Consider the following 21,304-nt stretch of genomic DNA (forward strand, 5'->3'; position numbering starts at 1 on the left):
AAACTTAAACAGTAGGAGAGGCAGAGCTAGTGAGGTAATTGTTAAGTGTGATGTCAGATTTCCTCCGGGGATATTCTCCTCCATACAAAAGAAGGCAGAAACTGGATTAGTGGTTGTGTCACATTCTTACTCTCATATACAAATTCCTTACTCCAACAGCTGTGTGACACTCATGTTTGTGACACAAGATGGTGGGCAGACAATACTTGGCTTAGTAAAGGTGGTTATAATACTAAAAATGTATGGCATTCAAGATTTAAGGAGTATGTAGTGTCTTGTGAGATCTGCAATAGATCTAAAATGTCCACCAGAACTGTAATTAATTTTTTAGAATCAAGAGCTCCTCCAAGTAAGGCATGGAAAAAAAAAAAAAATCATCAGTTTGATTGGAGATTCTCCTCCATCAAAAAGTTACCTGAGAATCAGTATACTGTACTTGTTATCCTGTTCAATAAAGTTACTCTAAGGAGAATTGTAGCAATTTTTTCACACTCACAAATACAAACATTAAACACATATAAACGAAAGTCATGTGTGTGTATGGAGCAGTCCACTCTGCTCACACTCAACCACATCCACAGGAGTGAATTCTTATACAAGTGTGTCTTGCACTTAGTGAGATGTCACATACATGTTACCTTTAAATTTTTTTTGGTATTTGCATACACTTCACTGATCATTCAACCCAAGTACACAAACTCAGCTTTGTGGTACATGCACATTGTATATTCGGACAACAAGATGCCATGCTGTAGCGGACTAAAATCCAGCTAAGATTCATACCATCGGTATGATGGTGATTTATTTATTTTTTCGGTGAGGATCTCAGGAACGCACCCAGCCTTGGCCTGACTCACACAAACTACCTCACAGAGACAAAAAAGCAACTGGTAATAAAACAGAAATTAAGGAATGTATTAAACAATGATAAATGGAATATATACAAACTACAAGAATCCCACTTCCAGTTCCCCTTATGGCGATATACAATAAACATGAATTCAACAATAAAAAACCACACACTATTAAGTCCATGAAAACGGCAACTGATGAAATGAAATGATGGAGGTAGATAGTCCAGAGATCAGCACGCTGTATATGAATGTAAAGATAGTCCTACCAGTATTTTCTGATGAGATGATAACGTGTCAATGGGATCAATGTCAATGTCAAATTTATTTATATAGCACATTTAAAACAACATAGGAAAGCTGTGGCCAAAGTACTTTACAATAATAGAATAAAAGAAAAGATACAAATAACATAAATAACAAATAGAAATAAAATAAATGAACATAAATAAAATAAATAATAAATAGAAGTAATGTTACATAATCACAATGAGGAAACCATCAGTATTACTGAAGGTCATGGAATGCAAGTGAATAGAAATGAGTCTTTAAACTTGTTTTGAAGAGTTTAATTGAAGACGACTCCTTTATATGATGAGGTAAAGAGTTCCACAGGCGAGGAGCAGCAGCTGCAAAAGCCCTTTCCCCCTTATTTTTATACTTAGTACGCGGGAAAACAAGAGACAAGCAAAAGAGCACTCTAAGCACTCTAGATGGCTAGTGTAAAACACACAATTCAAATAAATAGGCAGGATCAAGCCCATGTAAAGATTTAAAAACTAGCAACAAGATTTTAAAATCAATTCGAAAACTGACAGGCAGCCAGTATAAAGAAATTAATATTGGAGAAACAGAATCAGACTTTCTTGCCCCAACCAGAAAGCGAGCGGCAGCATTCTGGACCAACTGTAACCTAAATATCAGGAATTTGTTAATCCCAGAATACAGTGAGTTTCAGTAATCCAGGCGAGAAAAGAGGACCAATCAGAGCCACTGCAGGGACTGCTGGGAGTTGAAGTTTCTTTACCCAGTTGCACTGCTACAATATGTTTCCTTCAGACAGGTTCCAGCCTGTCCCTCTCAATGTGTGCCACAGCTGCACTCGACTACACGTCCATCTCAGAAATGAAACAACCTGTCTCGGCACCATGTAGCTGATGCCTCTGCAAGTTCACCAATATAGTAAAATTGCTAGGGAGTCTTTGGGTTGCTTTTTGTCCCACAGACCCCACGCGGCTAGTTCTTACTTTTTGGGCATTTAGAGTTACTAGTTAACCTAACTAGCATGATTTTGGGGTCTAAGAGGAACCAGCAGGTACCACAAGAAAATCATGTGAGCCTGGGGTGATTGTGAAAATTTCCCATGGGTGTAAGTTCAAGCCAAGTGAGAAAAAAGCACTGACTGCTGTGCCACCATATTGCCATAAGGCGTATTTAAGATGCTCAAATGCTCACGGAGGACTCACATTCTTTAACGTGAGATGAATTCAGATAAATTTACTAACCTGGAACCAGGTTGTACTCTATGCTGTAAATCTATTAAGACTGCTGAGTTATAATGACAGCAGAAGAGCTACTGTCTCATCTTGTTGATATTGTCTTGCCAAGTGGTATTTTTATTATGCTATAAACTAAACAGCTCTTACCTTTTTGTTTGAACAGCAAAGAATGCAAGGCAGTGAAGTGATATTTAATGATAATATTCCTATCAGCTTATTATAAAACATATGATTTAAATTGCCCTTACTTTTAGTTAGGAGGAGTCCAGTTGCATTAAATATAAATACATCTCTCATTTATTTCCATTTTTCAGCAAGCATTTCACATTACATGGTCTTGAAAAAATGGGACTTTTCCTGACTACGAGGGCACAAGGCAAGACCCATCCCCAGATGGAATGGAAGCAGGCAGTGTTATAAAAAGTCAAACCACTCTCGATGATGGCCGAATAAAATTTCATTAGCATTGTTTGAAAAATGTTGAGATTTCTAAGATGGTATAAGAAGAATAGTCTCTTCTGTGCTTTCCCTATGATGGAGCTAATATTCTTGTTTGGTAATGGTAGTCCCCAAAAACCTAGGTGCCCCCATCATGGACAAAGCCTATGCATATACCATATATACAGGTACTCACGCTTAAGCTCTCCCGCGGATAAGTCGGGGCTTGATTTTACTGTATAATTTCCGGTATTTTCTAAAGTTTATCGTATACAGTATAAGTGGATGCGGAAAACTCACAGCATTGAGTCAGCACTTGATGATGTTGTAAGGGTTAACAAAAGCTTCTTTGTGACTTAGCTGCCATTTCATTCTCCCTCTCATAATGAACTGGTTGTCACTCCTGATTTCTGTAAAAGAGGTGTAGAAAATATGGGATGGGATCATTTCTATTTAATTAATAGATAAACACATTAGAAAGGGATACCTGTAGTCTTGTTATAAGGTGGAGTATCAAATGTGATGAAATTGGGAAGAGGCCTCCAAAAAAGCAGGCTTGTTTTGAACATTGTATTAGTTAAGGTGTTTTTAATACTCGCGTTTAAGTTCTCCCGCATATAAGTCAGGGCTTGATTTTACAGACTAATTTCCAGTATTTTATAATGTCATTCATATAAGTCGAATGCGGAAAACTCACACTATTGGTTCAAGATATTACGATGTGCTAACGCCCACCTGAGAGAGTAACCACAGGGCATACTGCCTTTTTTTATGTATTGTGCCTACGTGAACACACAGTAATACCCGAACTATTCCTAAGAGACGTTTGCACTGTTTTATGTGTCTCACACCCTCATACACCGTTATCGTAAGAGCATCCCTTATATACGATGGAGTGTTCGATCAGAAGAAAATATGAAGCTGGTTTTAAATTAAAAGTCGATGAAGTGCCAAAAGCAATTGGTAACTGCACTGCTGCAACAAAATTTGATGCGTCTGAGAAACTGGTGTGACATTGGAGGAAGCAAGAAGATGTAAAAAAAAAACAAATTTAAGTGATATATTTTTGAATGGGTGTATAAGTTGGGTTCTGATTTCATGATCAATTTTTCGGGTTTCAAGACCAGACTTATACGTGAGTATATATGGTATTTCCACCAGGAGCAGGCAGTCTGGAGTTTGCCTGTGGAAATCAATCACCACTTGCTGGGTCACAAGGGTGTTCAATTTTATATTATTACAATCATACCATTCAGCTTGGTGGTCCTCCTCCCTTCAGTAGAATATCTCATTATCATTAGTGATGAGACTCACAATTGTCAGCATATTTCACACTTGTTGAAGGAGGTATGACTAGTGTTAAATGAAAACATGACGGATGAAAGAACACATACTGGAGAACTCCTGTGCTGATACATATACTGTACGATCAACATGATGGAATTCCAGTCTTACACACTGCTTTGTTCCACTGCCAAATACCAGGGGATACTGTTAGGCTAATTACCTTGATATGAAGCAATTCAAGACTATGGTGTTAAACACAACACTGAAAGCCACAAATAAGATTGTAACATACAGTAGGTATTAGTAGAATCGAGATGTTTCAGAATGTGATGGAAACACCAGTTGATCACATCTTCATTTGAATGTTTTCCTCCAATCGCAAACCTTTAGGAGATAAGGTGGAGATCAGTAAAGGACTGAGACAGCATCAAACACTCAAACGTATTCATAATTACTGATGTCAGAGCACCTGGCCTATAATCATTAAGTTCCCCAAACCAGTCCTTCTTCAGAACTGGGACAATGATTAAAGCTTTAAAGCCCGCTGGGGGTCTAAATGATTACAGACAGAATATCTTCGCAAATACAACACAGAATTTCAGAATTCTAGATGATACACCATCAGGGCCATTTTTCTACTCCACATTCAGCTTCTTGAAGTGTCGATGTACATCCTCTTGGATTGGGTTAGGGTTAAGAAGAACTGGGATTGTAGCAAAGTGAGGAGAAATAAGAAACGCTAAATGTTAATGGTCAAAGTGATATTACAACTCAAGAATCTGATTAGACAAGGTATGAGAAGGAAACACCATGGAATTCTGTTTGAAACTGGCAGGTCTTTGCATGGAGTGCAGAACTGTTATTGTTAGAAAAATCCCTCTGCAGCCATGTCTTGTGTTTATCATTTGTAGATTTCAGTGCTTTAGTGAACTTTTGTTTTGCAGAACAACTCTCCTCTTTGTTCGCCGACCTGGGAGTTTGATCTTTTTCAGATCTTGTGCCCAGTTTTAACAAGATAATCTCCTGCCCTCCATGACGCTAAACTGAATTATGCAGGTTTGATAATGTAATGTTATACTGTTTTTTATATTATGTGTTAAATTGCTCAATTAAGTTTTTTTTTATTACATTTTTATTGCTTTTAGAAGGTAGCTGAAATGAAAAATTCAGTAGTGTCTTCATCTATATTTAAAATGGAAAGAGTTACAAGGGGTCAAAGTTTACTACCACCTTTTCAGGAAACTTTGAAAAAATAAGGATCTGAAACCTAGCCTTGTGCAGTGTTGTTTTATGTTATTTTGATTTGATGGCCATAAATATGAATACATTTGTGTTATTTGATTCTTTACCACTTGTCCTAGCCCCCCAAAAGAATTAAAAATGACAAATTTCAAAGGTAAGCATGTGGGGTGCCAGTGGTTACGAACAGGATTATAAAAAAAAAAAAAAAAAGTCCAAGAAGTCAAAAAAGGTGGTGGATTTCATACACAAAAATAAGGAAAATTCCAAGTAATAACAGATGTAGCTGCTTAACTTTTACTCAACACAACATATTGACTTATTAGATGTAAATTTGCATTTAAAACCTATATGAATAATTGCATTAATGTAACAAAAAGAAATGACCCAGTTTTCTGTCATTTAAAGATTTCTTGTTGATTTGCTGTAAAATAAGAAGCAGTTTCTAATTTAAAACTCCTGGTCACACAGGAGCTGAAAAAAAAAATATGCCCATTAGTGTACTTTTATTTACTTCCTCCTACTGTGTTGAAATGTAATGTGTTATCAATAAATGGTAACCTCTTACCTGCTTAGGAAACAGGAACAGGCCAGGCTCCTGTTTTCTTCCTTGTTCAATCTTGTTAATGTGTTTATAAGACAGCTTACTTCTTACAAGTCTTTTTAGAGGCAGTCATATGTGATGAGCAGCATGGCACAACAGCAATTAATCGAACAATTAAGAACATATTAATAACTGTCATGTAGTAGTGAGGTGACTTTATCATGGGGTGCAAACCCTGGTCCAGTTTCCATCTTGGGTGTGTAAATTCTGAATGTTTCTCCAAAAAAAGGGCAGAGGATGCTCTTTTTCCTTAGCAGACTGTGCTACTTTAATGTGGAAAGTGACATCCTTCACATCTAATATAACTCTGTGATGGCCAGTGTGGGTTTCTATTCTGTGGTGTGCTGGACTGACGTGGCGGGTGCTCCTTTATACCAACATTATTACTATCTACAGTATCTATCTATCTATCTATCTATCTATCTATCTATCTATCTATCTATCTATCTATCTATCTATCTGTCTGTCTTCTTTAAAAATCCAAATTTCCTCTAGAGACAAATAAGGTTTAGTATAAATTGATATTTTGTAAAAAATATCCTAATTTCTGGAATGTTATTAAGGTGTTAGTCGCAGGTGCAACATCTGTTAAATGTCTCTCAAGTTTGCTTGTCTAAGGAGAAGGGCAGGCACTTTTTAGCTTGCGGGACAGAGTTTGAAAGTGCCGCAGTAGTTAGAGAAGTGCATCGGATGAGTGAAACAGATTAGTTTCATTTCACATTCAATTTTGCCATCGCAAAACTGCATAAAAATAAATTTTTCAGTCCAACAGAAGAAGTGAAGAATATATACATTTCTGTTGGTTAATAGCTATTTCATGTGTTTAATTGGTTTACAGCTAATCCTTTAATATATATGTATATTTTTTTTTTTACATTTTTTTCCAAAAAGAACCTTATTTATTATTTTTCTTGTTGTCCTAAGGATGCACTGTATGGAAGTGGAAGTATTGTATTATAAACCTTGTATTGAAATGCATATTTTATGTGGAATAAGTGTATCCACTCAGACATAGTAATGATAGGGCAAAAATGCCTTGCCTTAGGTGGCGTTATTGAACATGCCGGCACTGTGCTGTCAACTATACCAAGCTAATCAGATTATATGAGTATCAAAGATGGCAATATACTATAAATATTGTGGAAGATGGCCAGCCGTTTATCCCGGCCAATACCCCCAAGCCGCCAGGTGAAGCCCTCCTTGCAGCATGGAGGTCCCCAGAAGACCAGCAGGGCATCATGGACAATGTGGTTTTTATGCACAGACCTGCTGGATGCCATGGGGGCCACAAGAGGGAGCTGCAGGGAGGACCGAGGACTTCTTCGTGCCCTATGACCCGGAAGTTCGTCATAGGAAGAGCGACGGGCTTCCGGGTTGAAGAGAAGAGCTTTTACCTGACCCGGAAGTGATTGAAAATCACATGGACTGGGGATTGGGAACACTTCCGGGTCAGGAGATATAAAAGGACTGTGGGAGCTCCCAGACGGCGAGCTGAGATGGGTGGAAGGGTGGCAACGCGTCTGGGAGCTAGAGGATTGTATTATTGTGATTATTAGTGATTTGTATGTGTATTGTGGAGGAATGGGTGTTTTGTACACTGTGGCTGAAGAATAAAGTTGAATTGTGGACTTTTACCTGGTGTCTGGAGTTGTGGACAGGGGTTCAAGGGAGCGAGAGCGCCCCCCATCTACCACAATATCAAGTACATTAAAAGCAAATAAATTAAGTTGAATATATTTTTCCTAAGGTTCTACTAATAATATTCTGTAAATTTACTGCAACCATGGTTGTCCTGAGGTCCACACTGGTGCAGTGGTTAATATCGATTCATCCTCCACAATGTGCATTTAGTCTTGTACCAGATCATTGTCTGAATGGAGTTTGTATGTTCTTCACATGTATTCAGGTATTACAATTTTCTTCCCATATTCCAAAAGTCATGCATGTTAGGTCAATTCATTACTCTAACTTGTGTGTTTGTGTATGATGGAACCCTGCAGTGGACTTCATTATTTCTAAGCTTGGTTTCCACCCTGGTCCTGATACTACTGTGACAGTCTCCAGCTCCAAGAAACTGGTCTAAACAGGTTAGTCAGAGTGATGTGTGTGGCAACCAGGGGGCGCTCCTACTCCCCAAACACTCTACCCACACAGGCTTGGACATCATTGTAAAAGCACAAAGAATTAATATTGTGGGAAACTCTTCTTAGGTAAGCGTTTCCCATGCTACAACCCCAATATAGACAAAAGCACAAGCACACAGCAATGCTTTTCTTCTGTTTGTCTTCTCTCTCTTTCCATCACTGCCTCCACTCCTCCACATGAACATTGTCCTCTTTCTTCCTGACTCTTGCTCCTTGAGCTATGGAACGCAGCTCATTTTGTATTATCCCTGGAAGTACTTCCAGTGTTACCAAGCACTTCCAGGTAAGGCTGGAACCCCACAGTCCCCACAGCACCCTCTGGTGACACTCATGGAACTCAACAGGGCTGAGCCAACAAACTCCAAATCCCATGATGCCCTCTGGGAATACATTGCAAAGCCACAACCCAGGGTGTTTCCATCTAGTGCCCTGGGAGAGATAAAGCGATGTGCAGTTGTATCCTCCTTCCCTTCCACTCTGTGGCTTACCCAGCTGAGTAAGGTTTGTATTGGTTGTTGACCGAAGGATCACATTTCTGCTTTTTGCAGAATATGTGGCCCTTTTAGCTTATTCAGGTGGTGACCTCAGGTGTGCACTGGGATGGTTTGTGGCTAAGTGTAAAGTTGTTGGGATGAGGATCAGCACAAGCATGTTTGAAATCATCATTCTCAATGTTGGAGAGGAAATGCTATGTTAAGCAGAGGAGATTAAGGATCGACAGCCGGGTCAAAGTCAGCTGTTATGCAAATATTGTACCAGTCAGTCATTGTGAAGAGTCAGCTGAGGCTAAAGGCAAAGTTCTCGATTAGCCGGAAAATCTTTGTTCATACCCTCACCTACGTTCACAAGCTTTGGGTAGTGGCTAAAAGAAGCAGATTGCAAATAATGTGGCCGAAATGAGCTTCCTTTGTCAGGTGTCTGGGCTCAGTTTTGAGAAATAGTGAGGTGCACTGACATTTAGGAGGAGCTCAATGGAGGGCTGCTGCTCCTCCGAATCAAACGGAGTTTGAGGTGGTTCATGCATCTCATTAGGATGCCATTTGGACACGTTCCTGAAGAGGGCTTTGGGCATATCCACCACAGAGGAGACATTGGGGCAGACTTAGATCACTCTAGAGAGAGAGATTATATCTGAAGGCTGGTCTGGAAACATCTTAGTATTGTAGTTTAAAGGATGTGGTGAGGAAATGGGATGTCTGGGCATCTTTGCTTAGACTGCTGCCCCCACAACCTCGACCCGGATAAGCAGTACAAAATGGATGGATGTCTTGTAATATTATAATGGGACACCATTTATAGTCAGTTTAATCAGGAATCCATCATCTAGACCTACACTTCTGTCACTGGTATAAAGGGAAATTTAGTGCATATTGGGAGCAGTGGGCATATGAATGGTAAAATGTTTCATCACAGGTCACCCTCATGAATGCACCCACATTAAGTGACGGCACTCCAATTTGTGGTCACCCATCACATTGTTGGAGCTATAATTATTAATAATTAACAACAAATAACATGTTTTGTATTTTCTTTTTTTTTTCTTTTGGTTTTCTAGTTGACAAATTTGACAGAAATCCACGATCAGATAAGTGGGATGGCTCGATGTCCCTACAACCCCCAGCATAACTCCACTGCCTTGATCACGTCTAACGGAGAGCTTTATGCAGCAACCGCCATGGATTTCCCAGGGAGAGACCCTGCCATCTACCGAAGTCTTGGTGGGCTTCCTCCTCTTCGGACTGCACAATACAACTCCAAGTGGCTCAATGGTGAGCAAAAGCTTTAGATTTCATCTCCTAATAAATCATGTTAGATGGGACTGCAAAATGTACTGGACTGGAAACAAAACATGAAGCATGTTCAGGGTCTTGGCTCGTTGCCTTAATTCCATTTTAGCAGGTCATGGATCAAATTCTGTTTTTTTCTCCTGAAAGGTCGATTTTGCGAAATGAGCCTTAGGGGTTTTAGGCTCTCTGCTAAGACTCTGATACAGGGAACGAACACTGCGGTTGTTATTACCTGACAATTCTACCCCAATATTGGATAAGCATGACGTTGAACTCTGCGAGAGGAGAAGGTCATGCTTTAGGCTCTTTATTAGAGTAGTATTTTATCCTGTACAGTTGCTGAGGCCAGGCTTTCCATTTATTTTATTGATAGGCACAGGCAGGAAGTGTAATATGTTTTAGAAGTTTAAGCAGCACTATTTCTCATTTATTTTTATGTTCTAACTTTAGATGCTAAAATTCAGTTAGTACTTGGGTTTGGAACTGCCTCTTGTTGAAGTGGTAATTTTTTCACAGCCTTCTATATTTGGGAGCTTTCAATTGTGTGAAAAATTGTAAGGCAGACAACAATGCTGATGACAGATTTATAAATTGAGGAGGACAGATTAAGTGATGCGGCACTAAGCTCAATAACGGGCTTCAATTTGCAAGTACATCATGGCCTTGCTAACAGCAAACTCCAGTACAAATGGTGCAGCGAGAGCAACCGCAACTAGTGGATTAGCATTTTTCAAGTCTGCCTGCTGCAGAGTTGAATCCAAATTATGTGCAAAACTAAGTGACCGGGAATGTGCTGTACCATAACTGCAACAAGCTCTCCTGTCCTCAAGCTGAAAGGTTTGTTTAACAGGCTCAAGTGTGGTGCGGAAAAAAAATGCATCCAAAATAAAACAAAGATAGACCAACTATGTATGCACATTTCCTATGGCTTGGAAGACATTTTCTTTTTCTACCTGCAGCCGTGTCACAGTTAAATGTTCAATCTGGCCCATATTATATGTAGTTCAGGATTCAAATACATTTTGCTTAGTTGTTCAAACTGATAGGCTATTTTTTCTAACTGGTGTCAGTGTGTGATGCCCCAGCTGCCCACTCAGTGCCCGGGACATCGATAGTCCTCAACAAGATGGGCATGGACCAGTAAGGACACAAACAACTAGTACAATTCAAGCATTAATTAAGGTAAACAATCAATGTCCAACAAGCGGTGCTTAAATAGCCTTCAATAAATCATCAAAAAAATCAATAGTGAGGTGAGAAAGATTTGCTTTCAATTATCAAGTGTTTTAACCATTTTTCCTTCATTACATTTAGATTTCTGAATGTTTTTTGTCATTTTTGTGTTTAGTATCTTCTTTTAGTGCACTGGTTGTTATGCTGAAGTTTTATTCCTGTCAATTAATGCATTTTTTACTTATAAAGAAACAGAATAGCTTGTGATGAGAAAACAGTGGAAGTTCCGGTTCACATACAATTTCCTGAAGTAGCCCCAAAAATGACTTCTCCATGCCCATATCATACAGAAGCCAAGAGGGGACCTGCAATATCGTTAATTTTTAAAATTGCTTCCTCAAGATAATGGACTATTTTTATTGAGATCTTGAGAAAACGAACTTTGTTTTTTCAAGATAACGGAATACTATTATTGAGATCTCGATAAAACAAAAGATCTTGTTTTCTCGACATTATGAAATAATTGTATCTAACGTTTAATGGTTAGCTTATTGAAGCCACGTCCTGTTTGAAATGGCAGAAGAGCAGAACTGTATTGATCAGTGCATCACATTTTTGTTCAATCAAGGGCTGACGCAAGCTGAAATATGTTTATGCCTTAATTTAGAAAATAATAACATTTGTGTCCGTCATTTAAGAAGACGGTTAGCAAGGCTTAACCTGTATAGGCGTCGCAATCTAAGCGAGCCAGATTCCAGGAGCAAAGGTTAAGTTTTGTTTTCTCGAGATCTCGATAAAAATATTCCGTTATCTCAAGAAAACAAATTTTTGTTTTCTCGACATTTTGATAAAATTATTCTGTTATCTCAAGAAAACAAAGTTCGTTTTCTATAGATCTCAATAAAATTAGTCTGCTATCTCAAGGAGACAATTTAAAAAAATAACGCTATTGCATGTACTCTCTCGGCTTCCGTAATATCACAATTGCAAAATGCAAAACATAGTAAAATAATTTTTGGGAGGAAGCAGGGAAAAACCACGGCATTACTTTCTGGCACTGCTCGTAATTTTTAATAAGACGGTAAAATAAATTAGTCCTTCAGGTCATACGCACAACATCAACAAAAAGGAATGCCTCTATGGGTTTTAACAGGCTGTGTTTTTTTGATAGCGCCCCAGTTTTGACTCCCTAAGAAGACAAGAAAAAAACTTGTAGGAAAAAAAAAATGGAAGAATTCTTGGGAAAGGCAAGTCAGACAAAGACCCCTTTCCAGAGTTTGGCTGGACATGCAATGGATGTGAAAAATGGGGAAATACAACACAAAAAACAGAATATAAGTAGTCCTCTTCACAGAGTTAGACGGTTAATCTATCATGGCTACCTCAGACATACAATACAACAGTGTGAATGACTTTGTTCTCACATAGCGCGCCTCATTTAGCGTAGGTGCAGAGCACAGCAACAACTCTCAAGGCAAAATGCAAGAATAGATTACACTACTCACTAAATACAGAACTAGCACATATGAGGATACAGATTTGACTAATACATCAAAAACAAAATAGAAAATAATTGTCATAAATGAAAAACAACTTAATCTTTCCATCAGTTAACTTTAGAACCTCTTCCATATTGTACAAAAGGAGTCATACCAGCATTACACAGTGAGAGTCCTGGAAATCTTGGCCAGCAAGCCGCTTTCCCCTATTGGCCAACCTACAGCTGAGTCAGTGCTGGACTGGCCAATCAGATTAAAGGACCCTTCTATATGGTGATTCCAGTGCTCCTTTATCTGAAAGTTTTTGCATTGCTGGTTTTTGTTCTTTTTGTTGTCTGGTTTATTAATAGTGTAGTATGCTGATCTGCTTGTAGACGGCTGCAGAGTGTAGGGGGGAGTGAGTTGCAGTTAAGAAGTATTTTAAGTTAGGTCTGGTCTTTTTCCAAGAAGGTAGGTGAATTCCAGCTATCTTTTCTGAGTGTGTCACAACCAGATGTCATTGAAGTGCTATTTTATTGCATTTTCAGCATATATTTGAATACTTTGCAATTATTAATTTAATATGTTATCCATTTGGGTTTAATATTTGAATTACTTTATTGGGAATCATTGGTTTGTGCCTTTGAAATGTCTTCTGCAGCATTGCATTAGATGTGAGTTTTTGTTCTCGTGCATCTGCTATGTACTATCTGTGCCTGATCAAAGTAGTTAAGGTAAAGACAACTTTCTTTTTCAAACGAGCCAGCAAAGAGAATAAGTTAAAGGCACAATAGTTTAGCTCAGGAAATGTTTAGCAGGTTGTGTGCTCATTTGAAATAATAACATCAGCTTGAATTTTGATGATGAACTTAGCGAGTTAGGGTCTGCATGGAGGAGCTGCTGCCTTGCAGTAAGGAGACCAGGGTTTGCATCCTGGGTCCTCCCTGCATGGAGTTGCATGTTCTCCTTATGACTATGTGGGTTTCCTCCAGGTGCACTGGTTTCCTTCCACAGTCCAAAGACATCCAGGTTAGCTGAATTGGTGACACTACATTGTCCCATGTGTGTGTTTGTTCTGCGATGGACTGGCACCCTCTTCAGTGTTTGTTCCTGCCTTGCACTCTATGCTTGCTGGGATAGGCTCCAGCACCTTCATGACCCTGATCTGTATATTAAGTGGGTTAGAAAATGACATGACATGACTTTCCAAGTTTTTGGATATAGTCTGGTTCTGTCACTTTAATAAAACAAAAAATGAGACTAATAATGGGTCAGTTTTTGAGAATTGTTTAATCGAATCAGAAAAGGTTGATTTACTCTAAGAGGTGAAGTTGGACATTAAAGTGAGGGAGAAAAAAGACACCAGTTGGGCAAAACTCTGCACTTGTTTGTTTCTAGTGTGGTAATGCAGCCCCCTGTACACAGCATATATGACACCAAATGTCCAAAGTACACACGTTTATTGCCTTCTCTTATTCACAACACCTCACAATGCTCTAATCAGCCCAAACTCAGTCCCTTCTTTCTTCACACTTCTTCTCTTTCTGCCACCTTTACCCCTCCTTCCTCCCGACTCCGGCTCATCCAATGGAGTGAGGCAGTCCCTTTTATCATGCCCAGTATGTTCTCCAGGTGGTCCGTAATTATCTTACAGTGGCACTTCCTGGTGTGGTGGAAGTGCTGCATTCCAAGGTTCCACGATCCTCCGGGCACCCCTGACATTGGCCACGGGCCCCAAAAGGGTTGAGCTTCAATGCTCTGGTCCCGTGGTCCCCATGCAGACCAGGGCGACTCCCCAACCATATGCCAAACTAGAAAACTCAGCCTATTTCACGTTAGTCAAAATGGAGAATGGTCCAAAGGCTCTTAATAAAAATTCATAGAAATACTGAAGAGAATAGCCCAATCTGTCATTATTCAGATCAAGAAAATAAGAGTACTTTACAAATAAAAGTAATCCACTCAGCCCATCAAGTTCTTTTGGTGTATTAAATAAAGTAAATCATTCTATGAAGATATCTTTAGAAGGTCAATTGATCATTTTCACAATTCACGGTACACTTTTTCCTGCTCAAAGAGCAGACAGATGTTGGAGATTTTCCCTGCTTAAAATCGTGAAGAGGCAGGATTTGAGTCAATGAAAAGGATTGTGTGTGTGCCTGAGGCTCTGTTCAGTCGTGCGGCCCAAGAAAGGTTAATGCACAGAAGCCACGGGGAACCTCGAGTTTCAATCAGAAGTGTAGCACGAGGTCAATCTTTGCTATCAAACGTTACCTCCAACATCTGGCAGACTGAAGATAATGATGGACCGAATGTTTTCAAGGTCGAGGTAATGCTGCTGCAGACAAGTTAACACAAAGACAAAGGGGTGCAGATTCACTACAAAAGCATGTCTTAGTACTTGAGAGTAATTCATCACATTTTGCCCACTATATCCAGCAAGCAGGGGGGTAAACACTAAAATGTGGACTAATTTGTGATCAGCGCCACACAAACTAAAAGCACCCCTTTGATATTCTTGTATTCCATTTCAAGGTAACGGTGTTGTGAGCCAACGCATGTGCAAGCTGTGCTTATTATCACGAGATAAATAGAATCTGAATTCTTCATCATACAGCCACTGCACCCACTCTAACCCTGCAAACTGTACTTCAGACAGAAATATATAATGTAATACATTTCTGTGTATTGACTTCAATGGAGGGCAAGGGCAACTGTCAAGTACAGTAAATGCATATAAATTAAGGCCCTAATGGTAAAAGCACGGTAGCGATATTAAGAGAATACCTTTCCTATAAAAGAAGCAGTGAGTGCCCCGGGAGGAGGGGGCCATGTTGTAATAAATATGTTAATTCTGGCACAGATTGCACTGCCACCTGCACCCCTTTGGTTCATAGCTGCTTGAAAAGCTATTTGTTAAGCTCGACTTAGGACAAATTCAGGCAATAACCTTGTGCGAGCATTACCTTATTAATATACCCACCTTTCATTCTGAGAAGGGGAAAAAATACCCAAGAGACCTCACGATAGAAAATAATTATATTGCTGTTTTGGCCAGTTTCTACAGTTCGTTTAGAATAAAGCAACGGGCTCAGAAATAGTGATGCTTCGGTCAGTAAATCAAAGACAGAGATGTAAGTTCTCGGGAGATGCCTGTTTGTGAAACACACACTCTGTCCTTTTTTTTGGCACAGAGTCTTTCTATAATTAACTCCATCCCAAGATGCCTTCTTTGTACAAGTACACAGCCAGAGAACAATTGTTTACATCTTTTTCTTTTATTATTTTTATAATTTGAATGCTACCAGTTTAACCCTTCTCCCACAGGGCCATGTAAAGAGTCTTTGAGATGAGTTATGAATATGGAGTGTTCAGAAAGGGGCACTTGTGAGCCAACCACAACCACAGATTAAAACTATTGATGTCGAAAATTTACAGAAACATTTACATGATACATTAAAGAAATGAATAATACTGTGATGCGAGAGTCGTCCTGCAACCTAAAACACGAGGCTGAGTCTCAGTGCTTTAGCAAAACCAGTTTTACCAACTTGAAACAGGAACAGCAGAATTATTTATTGCAGTGGGAGCTACCATGCTCCATTACACAGACACAACAAATGAGCATAGTTGGGGCCAGTTCAGTGGCCAAGTTATACTATTCCCTGCATTTATAATTTCTCTTGCATCAGCCATCGGCGACAAGCACGTATAGTGTGATATCTCAATAGGCTCATAGTTGTTTCCGCAGCACTCTGATGCTGCGTTGTGAACATGTGGTTGCCTCAGCAACAGACAAGCAGTCCTCCACAGACGCGACAGGCACGCTTCAGTGTGGGGGTTCCAAAAAGAGTTCAGAAACCTCATAATACAAATGAATTTCCACACACTTTCTGGTACAGCCTGGACTCACCATCAGTGAAGTTACCTGGGAACCTTGTGCAAGTTCACACCTCACAAGAACTAGCTCAAAGTTCAGTTCACACAGATTAAAATGAATAAATTCTCATTCAAAGTTCACCATTTCAATTTTTAACTATTTTATATTCAGTTCATTTTGTATTTTTTTAAGGTGTGAGAATAAATGACCCATGAGTTTACTTTTTTCAAATTTTGCATGCCTTATATTAGGCTATTACAGTGTTCTTGAATAAAATACAATAATCATGAAGACGTTTTAATTTAAATACACTTTGTTGAGTTATACCCAGCAACAAACACGTATAACCATATATGCTAATATCCTCTCAGTCAAGAAAGAAATCAAATAGATGCAAGTATCCATATAATTAACTCTCTATTTCCAACTCTGCAACACAAATATTGACTGTGGAACCATTGTTTAGGTGAACTAATCTATGACGCTGCCAGTCAAAATTCGTGTCAAATATGTCCAACAGGGAAAAATATAAAGTGGCCTTGTGAAGTACAACGTTTTCCTAAAAGCAAAACCGGAGCTTCACCGCATGCTCGTGTCAGCGGGGTTGCAGTATAAGTACAAGCAGGCAGACACAGACATTGCCTTTTTGATTTTATGTTATTTTTTCCAAATACAAATAAATGGCAAAAAATGTATACGAAATAAATATTCATAAAAATCCACTATTTGTGCTTATCTGAATACCGTTTTTGGATTTGGCTCCACCCCTACATTACAGGGTAAGGCAAAACATTTAATCTGGACCTAGACCAGATCAAGAATGTCACATAAACCTGAACTAGCTCACGTTCAAGTTGTCACTTTCAAATACAGTACATTACTTTAAGTTCAACCTTCTTAGAAAAATGAGCTTGTTCAATGAACACACTCTTTTGAACTAGTTCCTGCACAACACTGCTGCGGTCATTGGGTGTTTTTGGGCTTTTGAACATCATTCACCTTCCCCTGGGCAACGCAACCACAGTGGATGGATTTATAGCTTATGTTCAGGTAGCCTGCATGCTCCACAAATCCCCTCTCTTAATCCAAAATTCATCATGAAGCCTTCTGTGCAGCTTCCATGATGTTCTTGATGGCCTTCCTGTTGTGCAGCCCTGTAATTCCCATGATCTTGAGAGCCCAGTATAGAGACTGGCCTGCTAAACCTCTACAGAGCCCAGTATAGAGACTGGCCTGCTAAACCTCTACAGCCCACTTCAATGGGCTCACATCAGGCCCTCCATCCACAACTCTGACACTCATCCACCAGCCTTTCTTCCTCTCAAAGGCCTCTTCCATCTCCTATTCCCAGGGAAGTTAATTCTAGCAGGACCTCTTGCTTTGTTGACTCAGACCACAAGACCAAATCTGTGATGTTGCTTGGAAATTTTAGTTGGCTCCCTAGGTCGACCTTCAGTTGCCAGTCCCACACTGATGCAAGCAGCACACTTGAGGTATTATAAATAAGCAGGAAACAAAGTGTTAAATTAATAGGCAAAAATAATAAACACCTAACACTCCTTTGAAAGTAACTAAACAATAAGTCCCGTGACTATAGGCTGAGTGTCTACCGTACCCTTCTTTTCATCTTTTGTATGTCTGAGCTCTGGCACCCTTTTCCTCCTACCAGTTGAACGCCTTTCCTTCCTCCTGAATCCTCACTTAATGTTGTAATGCTGAAAAGGGGGAGCTAAGTGAATCACAACTGGGGTCAGGAATGGCCTAGGAAACTCCTGAGGCAGACCTCCTCCATCTTTCTTCAATGGCCCAAGTGTTTTTGGAAATCCTGGATCTCAGATCTATTTATAAGGACCAGGCAGACTACATGTGATTTCTCATGGGCTTTACTGTGCCATACATAAACATATCTAAACCCCTGCATATACACTCACTGAGCAAATCATTAGTAGCAACTGTGCACCTGCATGCCCGTACAATTATATAATCAGCCAAACACGTGGCAACAGCACAATGAATAACATCACGCAGAAACAGTTTAAGATCCTCTGTTAATGCTCACGTCAAACATGGGAAAGAGGCAATGCTGTCATCTCAGTGAGTTTGAATATGGCATGATTGTTGGTTCCAGACAGGCTGGTTTGAGTGTTTCTGTAACTGCTGGACCACTGAGAATGGTGTGGCATCCAGTGATCAGAAGATCTGTGAACTGAAACACCTTGTTGATTAGAGATGTCAGAGGAGAATGTCCAGACTGGTTTGAGCTGACAGAAAGGCAATGAGTAATTATGCTGAATATTTTAAGAATTATTCATGCCCTTTTTTAAATGGAAAGTGCCAATAGTAAGCATGTTTCTAGTAGTACAATCGTGGCCAAAGGTTTTGAGAATGACACTCCGAGAGCAACTTCTCCCAATCATCCAAGAACAATTTGGTGAAGAACAAAGCCTTTTCAAGCATGATGGAGCACCGGCCCATAAGGCAATAGTGATAACTAAGTGGCTCGGGGAAGAAAACGTCATCATTTCGGGACCATGGCCAGGAAACTCCTCAGACCTTAATCCCATTGAGAACTTGTGGTCAAACCTCAAGAGGCAGGTGGACAAACAAAAACCCGCAAATTCTGACAAACTCCAAGCATTGTTTATGCAGGAATGGGCTGCCATCAGTCAGGACTGGGGTCCAGAAGTTGATTGACAGCATGTCAGAGGTCTTGACAGAGAAACGCCAACATTGCAAATATTGACTATGCGCATAAACTTAATGTAATTGTTAATAAAAGCCTTTGAAACTTACAAAATGCTTGTAATTATACTTCAGTATACCACGGAAACATCTGAGAAAAAGATCTAAAAACACTTAAGCAGCAAACTTTGTGAAAACCAATACTTGTGCCATTCTCAAAACTTTTGGCCATGGCTGTACACATCTTTGTGCTATTTTTCTGAGAAAAATTTAGTAGCTAGTTATGAGGCAGTGCCATCTTCCTGTAACTCTATAATGGGACTAGAATGGATGAATGATCTGGAGTTAATGATCTACATCGTAAATAAGAATCTTTAATTAAAGTGAGATTTTAACTTTTTTGTATTTATTAAATGCCATGGTTAAATAACTGTGTTGTTGGAGTGAGAAATATTTTTACTTTTAATGAGGCTGGCATGAATTCAGCAAGATTCAGCCAAACTCAAAACTGCTAATTATGGGGAGAGTCTGTTTGAGGTCCACCCTCATCAAGTGCATGTACGCCTGTGAAATGTGACCGAGTACTGCCTTGACACTCAAGCCTCACTTCTCTTTATGTGCCTGACCTTTTCATGAAGGATTTCAGCAAAGTTAACCAAGCCATTTCAGAATGCTAACCAAGATACCACGAGGAACTGCATCAATTACAGTCTACAATTCATTTTTCTTAAGTTTTTAAATTTTGGTATTTGAATCCTTCAGACAAAGGGTTTTGTTTGTCTGTACAAAGATACTATCGTTACCAGCCATATTTCCTGTCAAAGATAAGTAATATAATATATTTTATAATATTTGATATCTCTTACCCTACATGTACCTTCCTTGGTATCCTTTTGCATCTGAACCTTTCTTGTCCGGAGCTGCCTTTACCGAGCACATTCCCATAAAACCTATTTCTCAGATTCTGTCATTTCAAGGTGACTCTCAGTGGGCCTCCTTGTGTGTGTCACGCTCTCACTTGCCAAACTGACCAATCGGACTGCTTGGAGAGACTGGATACACACACACAGACTTTAGAATTTGAATTTTATTATTTTAATCAACATAGAAACTGAAACTGGGCTGGAAGTGGAGATTACGATAGAAATAATACATAAGCTCAAAGATATGAGGCCAAGTGCTGAACATCTGGGTGTCAGGAGGCTTTTGTGGACAAGAAGGGGATTATTCCATTTTCATCAAGTTTGAGCTGGATTTATTTTTTGATTGTGCCTTTATACAGTATTTGCCATTGGGTACATAATAGAAGACAGCAATAATGTGAAGGCAAAGTGAGGTGAATATGAATAAGAGCATGAATAAGGATCCAGTGGGACAAGGTGGTAATCTTCATCTTTTAGCAGCTGAAGGGGGAAATTTATTATGGAGCTTTAGATATTTATTCTAGGGTATTTTAGATAGAATAAAATCACACCTGATCTCCTGAGTACTGTAGGAAGGACACAGGAAAGAGGCAGATAATTAAGTCCAGGTAGGAATGGAGAAATTTAAAACTGCTGATTATGCAGCAGGCCTCTTTCATTGCTGGCAGGTCTTATTTGTATTTGTAATTACAATTCCTCAAATTATTTTTTTTTTCTGCAATAAAGGTCATGGTACAAACCAATAAAGGAAAGTAGATCACACTTCCCTTTCCACTGCAGTACATTTCAGGACCAAATAATGAGAGGTGCACTCATCCAACCATCCAAATTCAAATTAATTTTTTCAATATGGGCTACAGGCATGTGCTGTGCCATTCAGTTTATTCAGGGTAGTCTGCTGCTCTGCCATAAACAATGCCCACCTGATAACAAAACGAAAGTCATTAACCCGCAGAGGTTAAGTAGCTTGTTCAGTAGATACACATTGCTTGTGAAATTGTACCAAGGGTTGATAACAAAAGTCAGAACAACATTGTCAAAAAGAAAACACAAAACTGTGGACATAACCAAAAGGAGAAGTGCCAGAAGTCAGTTAAAAAGACATACCATCATAATTCCTGAAAGCGAAAACTTCAATGAAGTTGAAAGGTGAATTGCTACTAGTCAAAAATAGAACGACATGTTATCACCAAAACTAGTTGTAAAACTGTTAATGGAGTCAAGAGCAGGATTGTTCTGAGTCAAAAACCAAATAACTTTCAATATTATAAGTACACATACTGAAGTTTTCTTATGTTGTAAACTTTAAATTAGAGAAG

At 39.2% G+C, this 21,304-nt stretch overlaps 1 protein-coding gene across 1 annotated transcript in view; it reads left to right on the plus strand.

Moving 5' to 3' along the window:
* sema5a (sema domain, seven thrombospondin repeats (type 1 and type 1-like), transmembrane domain (TM) and short cytoplasmic domain, (semaphorin) 5A) overlaps nt 1-21,304 on the plus strand; it is a 788,567-nt gene that overhangs the window by 483,017 nt on the left and 284,246 nt on the right. Inside the window, exon 7 of the mRNA XM_039754371.1 lies at nt 9,618-9,831. Coding sequence (XP_039610305.1) covers nt 9,618-9,831 — 214 coding nt within the window. The remainder of the gene's footprint in view (nt 1-9,617; nt 9,832-21,304) is intronic.

The sequence above is a fragment of the Polypterus senegalus genome, chromosome 5 (genome assembly GCF_016835505.1).
Source record: "Polypterus senegalus isolate Bchr_013 chromosome 5, ASM1683550v1, whole genome shotgun sequence".
NCBI lineage: Eukaryota > Metazoa > Chordata > Cladistia > Polypteriformes > Polypteridae > Polypterus > Polypterus senegalus.